The 15864-nt window shown below is 40.9% G+C and overlaps 1 protein-coding gene across 1 annotated transcript in view; it reads right to left on the bottom strand.

The window, feature by feature from the left end:
• Positions 1 to 15864, bottom strand: part of XPO6 (exportin 6) — a gene marked incomplete in the record, with an annotated part of 29218 nt that overhangs the window by 12160 nt on the left and 1194 nt on the right. The window contains 8 exon segments of the mRNA XM_072417595.1: positions 179 to 288; positions 897 to 1023; positions 3802 to 4291; positions 8326 to 8403; positions 9465 to 9624; positions 9992 to 10189; positions 11129 to 11241; positions 12491 to 12581. Coding sequence (XP_072273696.1) covers positions 179 to 288; positions 897 to 1023; positions 3802 to 4291; positions 8326 to 8403; positions 9465 to 9624; positions 9992 to 10189; positions 11129 to 11241; positions 12491 to 12581 — 1367 coding nt within the window.

A 15864-nucleotide genomic window follows, 5' to 3' on the forward strand; every position in this document is an offset into this window, starting at 1 on the left:
CCAGAATTGTGGACTATTCAGGCAGGCAAGTCGCATTATTGCAGAAGAAACGTTGAGTGTCCTTTTTTTCCCAGTAATGGCCTGCCTGATCACACAAACCTAAAAGCAGAACTTTAGATCCACTTTAAGTATAAATTTACATATACACAATCTCACATTATTACTATTATACACTCACCTGTTTATGATGCCCTCTCTGTCTTCTAACCGGTTCCGTATTTTATTGGTCAGATAGTCCAGAAAGAGAGCCCAGATATCGAGACAGGAGAGGTAACCTTCATGAGTGGGCTGTGGAGACAAGCAGAATCAATACAGATCAATATCTATAGACTACATCTGATGTTAAGACAAACTATTGCTACATGGGGGATATATAGAACTCTTCACACACACACACACACACAAAATAAATAAATAAACATTTTACAACACTGCTGCAAAATCATGTCCTGAAAATCTCAAATAAAAAAAAAAATCTGAACCTAAACATGGATACGATTGTTTTATAGCCCAAATGTACCAAAATATTTTCCAAAAAAAACAAGTAAAAGCTTTCCACTGAGATGAGGTGAATATGGTAAGTTTTCAATTAAAAGAGGAAAAGGTTAGAGCCTCCTAAAAGGGGGTAATTAAGGTTAGGGCTTTCTGACTCTCTCTTCACTTTCCACGTAATCATCAGGAGAGCAAGAGAAGGAAAATTTCACCAAAGTAATTAAACCTGACTGATGTTCTTGTTCTCTGAGATACAGATATATATATATATATATATATATATATATATATATATATATACACATACACACACATACACACATACACACACACACCATAATCATCAGTAAATACTCAATACATAACATAAAGCAGGGCTGATGTTAAGAGTGAGAAGAGATTACCTGGTGAAAGGTATATTTGAACAGTAGTGCCAGGAACTCCACAACTGGAAACTGAGCATTAGACTCTATCCTTCGCAGGTGGACGCTGACAAAAAGCCGTAGGAAATCTGTAAACTTTTCAATGTAACTGGAATCAGATGGACGAGACACTGGTCAGTATAATATTCATTAAATATACACACAGATACAGAAAAAAAAAAAAAAAAAAAAAGAAGATCAAATGTTTTGTATGTAATTTTTTTCACAGGCATGCAAAAAGGAAATAATTATTTCACGGTCAGAATCAAAAGAGCAAAATACTAGAAGGGCAACTAAAGGCTTCTACTCAATTTTAATTTAATAGTAACATGGTTCAAAATCAATATTTGGTAAATTTACCTGTGCAGAGCAAAGCTATAGGTTCACCTAACTGCTATCCCAAACCACAATGTCTATACTTACCTTCTCTTAGGCTAGGTACACACGTGCAATAATTAGCGTTTGAAAACGAACGATCCATGATTCTTCCCGAATATTCTGAACGATTGTATTGTGCACAATTCTGTACATGCTTTAATGACACGATCGTTCAAATATAACCCACTAATAATGTACACAGTAGGAATGTTTGTTTGAACGATCGTTCAAAGGATGCAGGAAGTGACATGTACAGGAGAAAGTGTATCACAGAACAATCCACAATCACTGAACGACTGTACACACAATGGATTACGAACGTCGCCTAATCAGTTTCGCCAGAACTGCTGTTCGTTTCCAGCAAGATTCTTCGTTGCTGTGCACTTTTTTGTTAACAATTATCGAACGATCATTCGTAGATCGTTTGTTTCCAACGACAATTATTGCACGTGTGTATGCAGTCTTGGTGCCCAAATTTACAATGGAAACAAACAGAAGTAACCAGTGTGAGCTCCAACTTGCTCAGATTAAGCATAGTGCACAGAAAGGGATTTTTCCTGCTATGGGGAAACAAATGCCCATGCGCAGTGTGATTTGCACCCCCCCCCCCCCCCATGCGCATTGAGATTGGCAGTGCCCCCCCCCCCCATTCACAGCAGGCTACCACCAATTGAAAAAAAAAATCTACATGCTGAATAATATAGGTAAAACACATTGATTGCATTTTTTGCTTAGCAAGTTAAGATGAGATGTCTTGACACAAACAGACCCACATTGCAAGAAAGAACACTAAATCGAGCCTGTTGGGAATGTGCAGCCTGCAGAGGTAATGTCTTAAAGAATCCGAATTCTTGTATATGGGTAACATACAATAAGAAAGCTATGAAGTCTACAAGTGCTGAACTGAAGAATATTTGTTACGTGGTTGTTTCTGATGGTAAACAAGTCAAGGACTCAAAGCAAGCATTCAGATTACAAAGTAGGACTAAACTTAGGTTAGAACACTGCAGCAGGAACATCACAACAAGTATTTTTCAGGTGAAGGGGAAGAAATGGCAGCCCCATATTACCATGCCAGAGGGTCCTTTTCTGAAGCTTGCCAAGTCCCTTACACAACAGTATTGAGCCACTGGACCTGGCCTTGATAAAAACCCTTACCCATTTCTCCTCTTTCTATATTTAACGTTGAGGAAAACATCATATTTGTACTATCACAATTTCAAGATGAACATTTTTGTCATGGCAAACAACCACTTAAACACCACACATACTTTGATTTGAAAATTTGCAGAAAGAATGCCCAAGGGAGGCAATTACTCCAGGTCTGGGGGCTAGAGAAACAAACTTCACTGCATTATGAGGCTGCCGGATCCCAAGTGTCCAAAATATCTCTAAGTACATGAAGAACTCTGACCTTGGAAATGGTTTCTGATAAAAAAAAAGGAGTTATTTTAACCCATTAACGCTCTTGTGCCTTTTTGCATAGCTGGAAGGACAGCCAATAGAGGATAATTAACCACCTAAACCTCAAAATAATTTTTTAAATCTGAACCTACAACAACTTAGGAAAAGGCATGTTTACTTGAAAACTCATGGCATCCAATATCGATACTTAAACTTTCTCTGCCGCTCCGTTTTTTCAAGTTAATGCTATTTTAATGGGTGGAAGGGGCTGGGGATGGTTTAGATGGTCATCTCCCATTACACTGTAGATGCAGGAAGGGGCTTTTTCCCTTGCTTGTGACCAGGGCGGGGAGTAAGCAGAGCAAATTCAAGTGTCAGCTGCAAAAAGTACAGGATAACAATTAAATGTGCACTTAACGATTTAGAATACCTAAAAAGTGTTTTAGTTGCCATTGTCCCCTTTACAACAGCACCCAAAGATGCACCACCAGGAGCCAGAGTCTGCTATATGGATGTGTGCCAACAATGATCATGATGGTGTTTAAACGCACTGCCTCTGGTTGTAATACTGCCACTGTCAGAACTGCTGAAGGGGTTATTACAGTCTGACATCAATGCAAGGTTATTACAAAGCTAAAGTCGCCAAAGCTGGAGGGTATTTATGGAGTCAACCGACACCAATGTGTGGGAGTTATTGGGATCACAGACACCACTACTGGGAGTTATTTTATTGACGCCAATTCTGGGGGGGATTTGCAGCCACGGAGAAGACTGTTAAAATGTATCACTGAGGCCATTGACCCCCTATGAGGACTACGTGTGCGTGTGTGTTTACAGGAAGGATTAGTGTGAGGTGGGCCGGAGGGTTTTTGCCAGGAGCTTTATGCTTGAAGAATGTCAGCACACAACCCCTGCTACTGAAAAAGAAGTGTTGTAGATGGCTAGTTCTTCATCTAATACCATAGAAATAGGACAGGTGTCAATCCCTATTACTAATCTGAGAACTGTGAAGATTTGTTTTTCCTGCTTGTACATCAGATGGCTTTAGAATATTGTGTGTTGCTTGGAGCTCCTTCAAGTATTCATCTATTAATCTGCAGCTTACCTCTCATCTAGCTCCTCCAGGCGGCTACGCACACTGTGAGCATTTGTCTCCCGTGTGATCCTCTGCAGGAGAATGAAAGTCTGCTGGCACACTCTTAACAGGTATTCCTGGAACTCCAGGGGAACACAGTTCTTGCACATGAGTTCATTAATACAAGACATGGCCAACACCCCAAGACGGTCACGGTCAGTCTGTGAGCTGGGCAATGTCAAAGGAAGAGAAGGGCTGCTGCTCCCGCCATTCAGAGTGGCAGAATTGGTGGTAGGAGTCTTTCTAGATCCGGTATCACAACCCAGACGGGCAAAGTGAAAAATGGTGGTGAGGAGAGAAGGGGTTATGCTGGCAGAAAGGGGGATCCAGCTGAAGAGGTGAGAGAGGCACTCCAGGGCCAGGGCACAGATACGTTCACTTTCTGCCTCCAGACTTGGCGGAGGTTGGCTCAGTTGCTTTGCCAAGGCAGGGGTGTGTACGAGGTTACTGAGGAGGTCATCTACAAGAGAAGAGAAAAGGAACAGAAATAAGGAGGAGAAAACTGAGAGCCACAATAAAACATGTTAAACGGTCACAAAACCTAGGAACCCACCCATTTTCCAAGCAAAAAAACACTTCTTGATGAGCTTCAGTTCTGCATTCTCAAACATTATGATCGGTGTTTGTGAATTCCCTACATACCTGCCTTATGCACTCTCAGGGCATGACTTGCTGCACTCTTTCTAATGGGGGACACAACAAATCTGAATACATGATCACAGCGTAGGCGGGTGGCCCGAGTATTGTGACCTAACTTATCAGTAATCACCCAAAGACAGCCGGGTGGTTACTGAAAATTGCCTGGAGGTGCACCCGGCTAAAAGGGTCTGGGGAGAACAGGGCACTATCCTCTCCTTTTACTAATTCTTCCCCATTCTCAGCAAAGAACCTAAAGTCCATTTTAGGGCCATGCAAATGTAAAGCAACAAGTCTACTTTAATAGAGGCATCTTTGCTTTAAATAGAAAATTTTCCTGAAGACAACTTTCCCTTTAGGGAAACAAATTACTTACCTATCATCCGCCCCAGATTTTTTTTTTTCTCTGACCATGCCCTTATGGTTATCACTGCATGTCCTTATGTTCACCTGAGCATTGCATTGAGCCAGTCATAGAAATACTCGAGGCATGTATTGTGAATTCTACAATCCACAATACAGTACTATGATAACACAACAGCACAGGGAGTCAAAACATTCATATCATGGTATTTACTTACCCATTACTATTCCAATGTAGTTCATTATGCAGCATCACATGCTTAAAAAAGGCAAGTTTAAAAATTCCTGGGTAATCTGCAAAAGAGACCCCTTCAGGAGATTTTCTTTATTTCTTAGCACTAATTTGTTAAAAGACATGGACAGAATTAAGCAGCAACACTACCACAGATGCCTCCCTCATATTATTATGCATAAGAAGTGTCTTACCCAGAATTGGCACCCTTTACAGAGGTTTATGTCCCTGAAGCTACTAATGTGACCCGACACTCTGTTTTGCTTCAAGGAGTCTCTAACATGTAGCAGAATCGTCAATGCATCCCTCTGCAAGGGCAGCTACTAAGTGTATCCTGCTACAGTCCACATCCAAATTCTCCCTTATTGTCAGCCAGAAAGGGAACAGATACAAATTTCAGTGTCCTAGTAAAGGGGCAGCTGCACTTTAGAACCTTTCCTTTGGAACTGTACAAATCTGCTGATAATGTCATATTAACATGAGAGCTGGGGGACGCAATTTAGGCTGAAGGGGGTTGTGAGGCTGAGGCGCCTGGTGTGTAAATTCCCAAAGGGACCAGGAAGCTGGCATAGACTGTGCAAGAAGAGAGATCCCCCTAAGAATCACAGACTGCAGCAAAACGATTGAATCCTACCTCGCTGCAAAAAAACATAATAAACAGCAAAAAAAGGAACATTAAAGATTGTTTATGCTACTCTCACTAAAATTAAAAAAATTGGAGTTCCCAAAATGTGTTCCCTTCAACATCCCTCATTAGCATGATAAGGATTATTTAGCTCTAAGCATTCCAAGCTTTGTCAGGGTCTACCCTTGACCTTAAATCCAGTTCTATAAAGCTGCATGGAGTCTCTGCGCATTTCATTATCATGCCACCATCCTGAGGATGCTTGCAGCAAGGCACAAACCATTAACGCACACCGGGCACTAATGCTGACCCATCTAACTCACTCAGAGCTTGCAGCCTTTCACATACTGTAGTGTTTTTTTTTTCCATTTTATACAATGTTTTTCCTGTATCAAGGTAAATGCAATTCTTGTTTTTCCTGTAACAAGTGATGCAATTTTAACAACAAAAACAAGGGCAGTTCTGATAAAACAATGGCACAAAGATAAATTACTCATTTGTATTTTACCACGTGCTTTTTTTGTAAGGGGGGTAAATCTAAGAATATCTATGAATTAAAAATGCTGGCATAGTGCACTTCAAAATGCAAACACAGTCGTGAAAGTCCCTTTCGCGGTGTATGTAAGCAGTGGTCTCTATGCAAAAGGCTATACATAACGCCTGCTGTACGGGAGTTTGCAGACCTATATGTCACACAGGGCGTGGGACATCTGCAGAGAGACCACTACTTCCCAAAAGCAAGGGTTTATTTCTGACAAGGCTTTTTAACTCAAACTATGGCTGCTTTATAAAGACGCAAACCACAGGCATGGCACTTTTTGTACTGATTCACTTCAATGTATTACAGGCAGCAAGGTGGCTCAGTGGTTAGCACTCTGGCCTTTGCAGTGCTGGATCCAAGATTCGAATCTCGGCCGGGACACTATCTGCATGGAGTTTGCAGGTTCTCCCCATGTTACTACAGTTTCCTCCCATATTCCAAAGACATGCAGTTAGGTTAATTGGCTTCCCCCACCACAAAATTGACCTTAGACGAATGAAGACATATGACTATGGTAGGGACATTCTATTGAGAGCCCCTTTGAGGGACAGTTAGTGTAACAACTATGGACTTTGTAAAGCGCTGCGTAATGTCAGCACTATATAAATACTGTGTAATAATAAAAGGCTGGTTTAAACTCAAAATGTAACTGGGTATTCAACTGCACAGGGGCTACACCTTACCTCTTTTGTCTAGTTTTACCTGATGTTCCTAGAAAGCACATTCTCCATAGGAATACATACCAGGTAATATATTAGGACATAGGAAGTAGGCATAGTTTATTTTCAGTGAACACATATCTAGACTTATTTCAGCATAAGCCATAAGCTTTTTTTATTTTGCGTATGACTTACACTTTTGCCAGTTGCCTCCTATTTTATTAACTTGCAACAAATTGCCTACCTTTTGCTTTCATGCACCAGAAATGTTATCAGCTCTGTACTTTAAAATCCCAATCAAACTTCCTTTTGTAATTGGAATTGTAAGCAGGCCTACAATAATTGTGCTATGTTGGAATCAAGATGTTTAAACTATATCAGTTGCCATTATATTGCTTACAGTACAATTTGCTGCAATGGTGTGAAATGATATGTAGACACCAACTATACAGGTACAACTCCCTGCAAACATCTTTTTAGATTTAGCAGGTGAAGGGAGCAACACAAAACTCATTAAGCAGTTTTCTTTTTTAAATTCCTGGAGAACAGTTTTTTTTTTGTGTGTAGAACTACTGTTCCATTGCTTAAAAAGATCAGGCCACCATTACACAAGGTACCACAGACACTTCTGTGAACAGGAAGGAAATAAGCAAACGCACATAGACATTAATGATCTCAAGGGGAAATGTCACAGGCCGGAAGAGAGTCTATACAGAAAAGTATAGTAAAATAAAAAAATAAAAAAGTGAATGTAAAGCAGCGTGGAAGCAATTACATATCACACAAAGAAAACACAACATGAATTTTATCAGACTTCCGCCTAACTGCTAAACGCAGAACTTATATTTAGCGATTTGTGAAAGAATTAGAAATAAGTGTCTAGTTCTGATTAAAATATTGAAAAATGCAACGCACACAGTATTGTTTCGTATCTAGCAATCAACTGCATTCTATAATATTCCACCACAACTGATCATCCTGGCATGTGATTTTAATTCAATTTGATCATTATAGTCCAGTGTTCAACCCAGAATTTTTTTAAGCTGGGTGGGAATGAGCTGTAGGTGAGTGGCAGCCCATGTATTGTGACTCAACTCATTAGTAACCACCCAAAAACAGCCGGGTGATTACTGGAAAGTGCTGGGTGGTGCGCCCAGATAAAAGAGGCTGGGGATAACACTGTAGTTGCATCGAATGATCAATTATAGTGTTATATGTGTGTGTTCCACTTCAAACAGAATTAAAGTTCCCCTTTAAAATTGCTTGATTAGGTTAGTCAATATTGCAGAAATGAGCAGGCAATGTCCTATATGCAATAATACCTCCTGCCTGCCTGCCTGCCTGATGGTGCTGGAAAACTGTTAATAAAGCTGAAGTGTGTAACATTCTGGTCACATGCATTAAAAAACACTAAAATAAACACTGAATCCATATGTACCTGCATCTGAAGCGGTGGGGGAAGGTGGAGGTGTGGCTGCAGTAACACTGTGCTTATCCCAGATACTCTCCAGCACTCCTGTGAATAAAAAATTAGCATGAATAATTCAAATAAAATTTACAGTAATAAAACTAAACTACATAAAAGACAAAAAAATAAATTAATTCAAGCCTACAGAGTCTGTCATTTGAGGCCTGAAACCCTGAATAAGGCGATGTCTGCAAGGATAATATGATCCACAGGTTAGATGCAGACTTAGGAAAACCTGTTGCTTCTTTAAACTGCACTGGCTGACAAACTATATTTACAGGTATTTCAAAGCCCCAGCTTTATCTATGGTAGGGTTTTAGAAGTTTTGAACCTGTTAAGTGCTTTTGAAGAAATGGCCACTATAAGCTTTGATAAGTCTGTACAGCAGAGGAAGATGCTATATTTCTCTACTTCTCAAGGCATTCCTCCATGGTACGCATTATGACTGTCTTATATAGAGACGTGTGTACACCATGTCATATTTCCCTTTTTAATCCAGGCATTCCTCAATGCAATACTCAATGTCAATGTATGTGTCCTACATAGAGAAATAGGACTTGCCAGAGCTCTGTCCTTCACCAGGTAGCTCTCAATGCTAAATGCAACAGCCCCTGTAACTTAAAGAGAAGAAACATACATGGCATACATCATCTTCCTTTTTCTCCAGATAATCTTTAACCCTATGTGTAACTTGCTCATTGACACAGCAAGGTTAAATGTCACATCTCCTTCCTTCTCCAGGTTTTGAATAATGCTATATGCTAGATCTTGCTGACCTATACAGAGAAACACGCCTTATAGAAGGGCAGGTCAGAGCTCCCTGCTTTTATTATAAATCCCTCAATGCCATGAAATATCATATCATATACAGACAAGCCTGCACTTCAGAGGGTATGCCAGCACTCTATCCCACTGTGGTTAGAGCAATGACTCTGGAAATACTGAGCACCTGGGTTCAGTAACTACAACTTTACACCAGGCATGTTCACATAGAAGCCCCAGAAAGGAAACTCTTAAATGTAGTACAAAACTTGAGTTCTTCTATTAGCAGAATCACATATACCAGAGGTGAAAGCACTATGAACCCATGCAAATATTAGTAGGCTTACCTGTTAGTAGCCCCAGCACTGTTGGCACTTGATCCAGCAGCAGTTTGCGAAGTTCCTCCTTCCTGGCCACACTAAGATCCTCCCGGGGACAGGCCAACTCTTCAGACGCAGTCTTTAACATAATGAGTCCAAGCGGAGTTGTTCTGGGGGTCTGGATCAGCTAGAATATTATAGAAAGTGGTGGTATTATTGCATGTACAGCACCTGTGTGATATGTAAGTGGAACTTTAAACATGAGTAATACCATTGCTGCTAAGCAAACTGAACCAGTATGTAGGTCATAAAACCAGCATGGTCAGGTTAGTAGCAGTGCACATGATTTCCCAGAGATTTTGCTTTATCTAGATAGTGGTGGTGTTGCTAAAGCACATGAGAAGTATATTTATTGCAGTCTTGCACTATTTAGGATGACAGCAGCTAAATCATAATACAGCACAGTAAATTTTAGACTGCAGATGAAAGGCAGCTGAACAGACAGGGGTGTAAGAATGTGGATCACAGTGAAAGTAAAGCGGGTTTTGTCTCACCTGTAAGATGTTGGTAAAGAAGTCATGGTAGAACATTGGCCAGTCCTGTCTACCCATGTCCACTATGACCTTGCACAGCTTGTTGCAGATGAAGCCTGGAAGAGTCTTGTGTTGGCTCAACAGAAGTTTGGGCAAGGAGCTACGGATCTCCATCTTCTCCTCAGAAGGAATGCCCAGCCACATTTTATTGATCAAATTCTGCATGACCCAGATAACAAACGAATAAGTTTATCTTTGTATTCTGTAAATACTACCAAAGAAAACTGTTGCTTTAATGTTTAACTGCATGTAGTGTTGTAGCTTGCTTTCCCGCTATATTCATCTGCAATCAACAATTGAATTGCACAAGGTCTTGTTGAAATCTTCTGAACTATGGTTCTTGTACAAGATCCATTAGAGTATGAACTCTCCATAGAATGTGTGGGCTTGGCTCAAATGATTGACAGGCAGCTATGTAGCTTTATGGGAAATATCAGGATCGGTATAAGACATGAGGTATTAAACATGGGGCTGATGGCATGGCAAGCTACAACATTAAGTTTTACCATCCTAAATGTGAGAAGGCATTCCCAATCTGCAGGTAAGTTTTGAGTATGTCCAAATGTGTGATCCCCCCCACCCTGACGATCCTCAGTTGGCAAGGTCTGCTAACACCCCACAGATATTAGTTTGCTAATCCTGCTAAAAATGGCCGCCTGAAAGACTGTCAAAGTCGTTTTAAGAGCAAAAGTTATCCTTGAAGCGTGTGCTACCAACCCCGTGGGAAGATTTACTGCTGTAAGTATCAATGTCTGGGACATGCGGTTCTTGTGTTCCAAATTTTAAGGTTTTGTTAGGTTGATGCCAGCAGTGAGATGAGGAACCAGGCACCATTCGTTTTTTCTGCACGGGACCAATAACAGATGTCCTTGCTGGTCGGGTTACACACTTCACCTGACATGAACCTATGTTAAAAGGCCTGTGAGTGGAGCTCTCGGCTCAAAATGATGGAAGCCAAAATATTAGCACATGACATGACCCATGTACCAGGATTAGTCCAGCCCTGATAAAATAATCCATATAACAGTTACCATTCAACAAGGCTAAAATGAAACAGCCATACATACATAGTTCCACTTTATTATTCCAAAGTCTTACCTCAAAGACACTCAGGCTGTACATCAGCACGTAGTCATTGTGTGAGCTGGACAGGAAGTAGAAGCAGAACCTCCAGGCTCCAAGCTGCTGAGCAAAATTATTAAGCAGAGCCTCTGCAAAGAAAAGAATTTCATATGTTTCAGAAACATGATGCCATATGCAATTTTTATTTTTCCCCATTGTTTTTTTAATTTACATATTTTCTATATAAAAGTCCAAAAGATTTCTTACCACAGTCTTTCAGCTTCAGAAGACACAGTGGGCTTTACTATGAAAAAAGTTTACACACGTCTAAACTGTATAAGCCCAATATTTTTTTAATTTTTTAATATAGTACGCTTCCTCTTAGATTGTAAGCTCTTCTGAGCAGGGTCTTCTCCTACTATTTCATTGTTTGTATGCCTATAGAATGTACAGGACTGCGTAATATGTTGGCGATATATAAATACTGTTTTTTATTAATATTATTATTAATAACATAAAGAATTGGGGTTAAGCAAACAAAGTCCAAATTAGGCTATGTACACACGACAGATGATTCTCCTCCGTTAATTGCCTGGTGAATCTGGTGTGTGTACAGCGCTTGTCCGACATAGTTCGGTCCTGGTGGATCATAATACAAGTGAAGGGGAGAGAGCGCCTTGCGGTGCCGCTCTGTTGTTCTCCCCTCTCCACAGAGCAGAACGGCGATGTATATATAGCGTACATTTAGTCTTTTGTTGATCAAAAGGATCGTGAAAAATCCTTTCCATTGACAATTATTTAACGTGTGTACAAAGCCTAATTCCCCAAGGGTTCTATTTACCATACAGCAAAAAACATAGGACAGGGCTGAAGATATAAATGCCCAGGATGCCATATTCTATGGCAGACCACCCGAAAATCTGCAGTGTGGATATATTAAAAGCTCCGCCTGACTAGGCCTGCTCTTCCTTTACACCCTGCCCTGGGGCTATGTCCACATTTCAAAGACTAAATGGGTTTTTGAGAAACACCAGCAGGCATTCCATCACCTAGCACAGCAGACACAGAGTACCATGTGCAAGTACACCCAACACACGGCCACAAGAAATACAGAATTCCTGCCGTGTCCACGTATTAGGCCTCAGGAGGTCATGCATGCCTAATAACAGCAAGCAGCTAACCAATCTAAATTCTACCTTTAATAATCAGGCCCTGCAGGGTTACTAGAAGCAAGGGACAAGTTATTCGAATTTTCAAAAGAACTCTGAGATTAAGCACAGCTGTCAGTTTTGTCCTTACCTTGGAATACGGACTGTAATTATTTTTACATAGCAAGAAAAATCTGAAATTGTATAGCATGACAGCTGCTATTGCTTCCTTCCAACCCGACTTTCTTACCGATTTCTCTTTTCCGTTCATTGGAGGTGCTTGTGTGAAAGAATTCTGTCATCAGACTCTCCAGGGCTCTCAGCGAGGCCTCTTCTGACGCCTGCACACAAAAACATTGGACAATTGGAACATGAATGCTGGTCTAGGGGTTTTCTCAAAAAAAAAAAATGCATTACATAAAACTATAGACACAGTTTTCCTAAATCCTATGAAAAAAGTATTTTGCTGCAAAGGAGACCTCTAGTATGTAAAGGTACCCACAGACATGAGGAATATCTCTGCATCCTTTAGGTTCTGGCACAAATTACAGGCAATTATAGATCCTTTACTTATTGGAAGATAACAGATTTAAGCTGGAACTATACTGTAAAACTGTAAGCAGACAGGTTGGCTATTACAGAAGAGACAGGTGATGTACATATTAAACCTAATTGCCTGTTTGCATATTTTTCTATAAATACACGGAGCACATGTGCAGCTCAGTGTACGATCCTAAAATACCCAGCTGGGAATGAGGAAACTTCTGAAAGCATTCACAAGAATTACATCATTCCAGCATGGCCAATCAAATCCTGAACCTGAAAGGGGCGGAGAGTAGATGCAGGAGCTGGCGACATAAAGAGAAAAGGAGTGCATAGGTAAAAATTCCAAACAGGCAGTTAGGTTTGTTTTATTTGGCAGAAGGAACATCACCTATCCCTTATGAAACAACCTGTATGCTTGCAATTTTTTTTACTGTTATGGTAAAGTTCCACTTTAAAGAAGGGAGAGAGGGCTTATTGATGATGGATTTATGTAAATGAAAGATAGGACTGTTGTTCCTCATTTTGCAAGGGTAAAAGAGGCTCAAAACCAGCATGCCAAGTATAACATTATACAATGTGCTATGATGCAAATGTGCTGCACTGTCCAAAGATGCCATTCTTCTAATCCTGCCAAAATGGTTACCAGTATTCTCCCCCGGCCCCTTTTAGTTGGGTGCACCACCTGGCACTTTTCAGTAACCACCCGGCTCTTTTTGGTTGGTTACTGAAGAGTCGGATCACAATACATGGTGCTGCCACCTGCCTACAGCTTCTTCCCACCTGGCTTAAAAAAAATTCTGGGTTCAATTGCTGTCTGTACTAATCCTAAATTCCTTTAAGGTCTGAAGTCAGGATAGAAAGCCTATGATGAATTTGTGCACCAAGCTCTAGAGATGTTACTTTCATCTAATGAATAAACCAGCCACCTTCTCCGAAAACCTACCTTACACCATTCTATGTAAACATCAATCATTCTTACGATCAAGTTTAGTATTCACTCATTTCCTGCATGAATCATTTACGGTGAAAGATGTAACAACAAAAAAATCTATTCTTTCAATGCCCATAGCAGCACTATGGCATCTGGTATTGTGCAGATTGATTCCAACATTGTGCATTTATTACCCCACCACCACCATTGCCATTTTACCCTCATCCTAATCTAACCTAACCTACCCCCTCCCCTTACACACCAACATGTGGGCACAGCTCCTCAATTGTTTACATCCTTTGCCACCTTCTTTCCTGTCTGTGCATACAGCCCCATATAACTTTTTTTCTTGTGAAAAAGTAATGGAGAACAGTTGTGCTCGTCTCGGGGGAAAATCTGACATGTCTACAGCAATCCCCAGACATCTTTCATCAATCCATCACAATGAATTGATGAACGCCCGATAAGGAATGACTGTTGTGCATTTTAATGCCGACTGCTTGTTCCCCTCCTTCTACATAGAACAGAATTGTGCTCTGTGTACAGCGCTCGTTCATTCATCTGAAACGATCACAAAAGATTGTTTCCAGCAACAACCATAAGACGTCTGTCTGTACAAGGCGAGAACCTAAAACTCCTGCCAGACCTGGCATCCCCATTGAAAAGTTTTAGGGACAACAGTTTAGTTTTAGATTTCCAATCACTTTCTGTTCACTGGTATAAAGACAGGGCGATATTTCCCAGAAGGGGTAAACACGTCAGATGATTCTCATCCCATTATCGTTTCAGGGCCGATATCAGATGAGAGTTTGGCGAGTGTACAGCCCTCGTCCGACGTCGTTCATGGATCTGTCCTCATGGATCGTAATACAAGTGCAGCGGAGATAGCTCTGCAGGGTGCCGCTCCATCGTTCTACCCTCTCCATAGAGAATGGCGCTGTATGTAAAGCACGTGTTCAGTCTTTTGTCATTGGAAAGGATTGTGAAAGACAATTATTGAACGTGTGTACGCAGCCTAACTCCCAAGGGTTCTTTACCATACAGCAAAAAGGGGTACAAAGACTAAGGCTAGGTACACACGTCAGATGATTCTCATCCCATTATTGTTTCAGGGGTGACATCGGACGAGAATCTGCTGTGTGTGTACAACTGCCGTCCAACGTTGGTCATGGATCCGTCCTGATGGATCCGTGAATGATCGTAATACAAGTAAAGGGAAGAGAGCACAGTGGGGTGCCGCTTGGTCGTTCTGCCCCCTCCCCTCTCCATAGTGCTGTATGTACAGCGTTCATTCATTCATCGTTCAGTCTTTTGTCGTTGGAAAGGATTGTGATGTAACTCCCATGCAGGGGTGTGAGAGTTCATTCTTCCCCAGCACATGATTATTGCAGGAGGGACATGACCGATTTCTTTATTATTATTATTATTATTATTAGACTGCATTTATATAGCGCTGACATATTATGCAAATCTGTACCAAGTCCATAGTCATGTTACTAGCTGTCCCTCAAAGGAGCTCACAATCTAATGACCCTACCATAGTCATGTCATTATCACATTCTAAGGTCAATTTTGGGGGGAAGCCAATTAACCTAACTGCATGTTTTTGGAATGTGGGAGGAAACCGGAGTACCTAGGAAAAAAAAAACAAACAAACACGGGGAGAACCTGCAAACTCCATGCAGATATTGTCCTGGCTGAGATTCGAACTCTAGACCCAGCGCTGCAAAGGCCATTGCAGTTACCACTGTGCTGACCCTTTCTGCAATAATGACCGGCCTGATCATACAAACTTAGAAGTGTAACTTTAGGTTAGTGATCACGTGGCCAGACTAATTTCACAATAAAACTTCCCATAAGACTATACGTGTCTTTATTGTTTGATATTTACCAATTAAAGCTCAGAGACTACTGCTGGGTGCTGCCATCTTAAATGTGATTTTAAAAGCCCCTGCAGACTCTGACAATCTAAAGTATTCCCTTCCAATCCTCTCGCTGGTATCTATAATAAAAAGGGTATGTAGCGTGGAGAGAAGGAGCTGGAGCAGCACAGAAGTAATTAAACCCTCCCCCATATAGGGGCTTTGTTTGAGTATTGCTAATTCTTTCCCCTCGATTGTAAGCTCTTCGGGACAGAGTCCCCTCTT

Source organism: Pyxicephalus adspersus, chromosome 7, assembly GCF_032062135.1.
Source record: "Pyxicephalus adspersus chromosome 7, UCB_Pads_2.0, whole genome shotgun sequence".
Taxonomy (NCBI): Eukaryota; Metazoa; Chordata; class Amphibia; order Anura; family Pyxicephalidae; genus Pyxicephalus; species Pyxicephalus adspersus.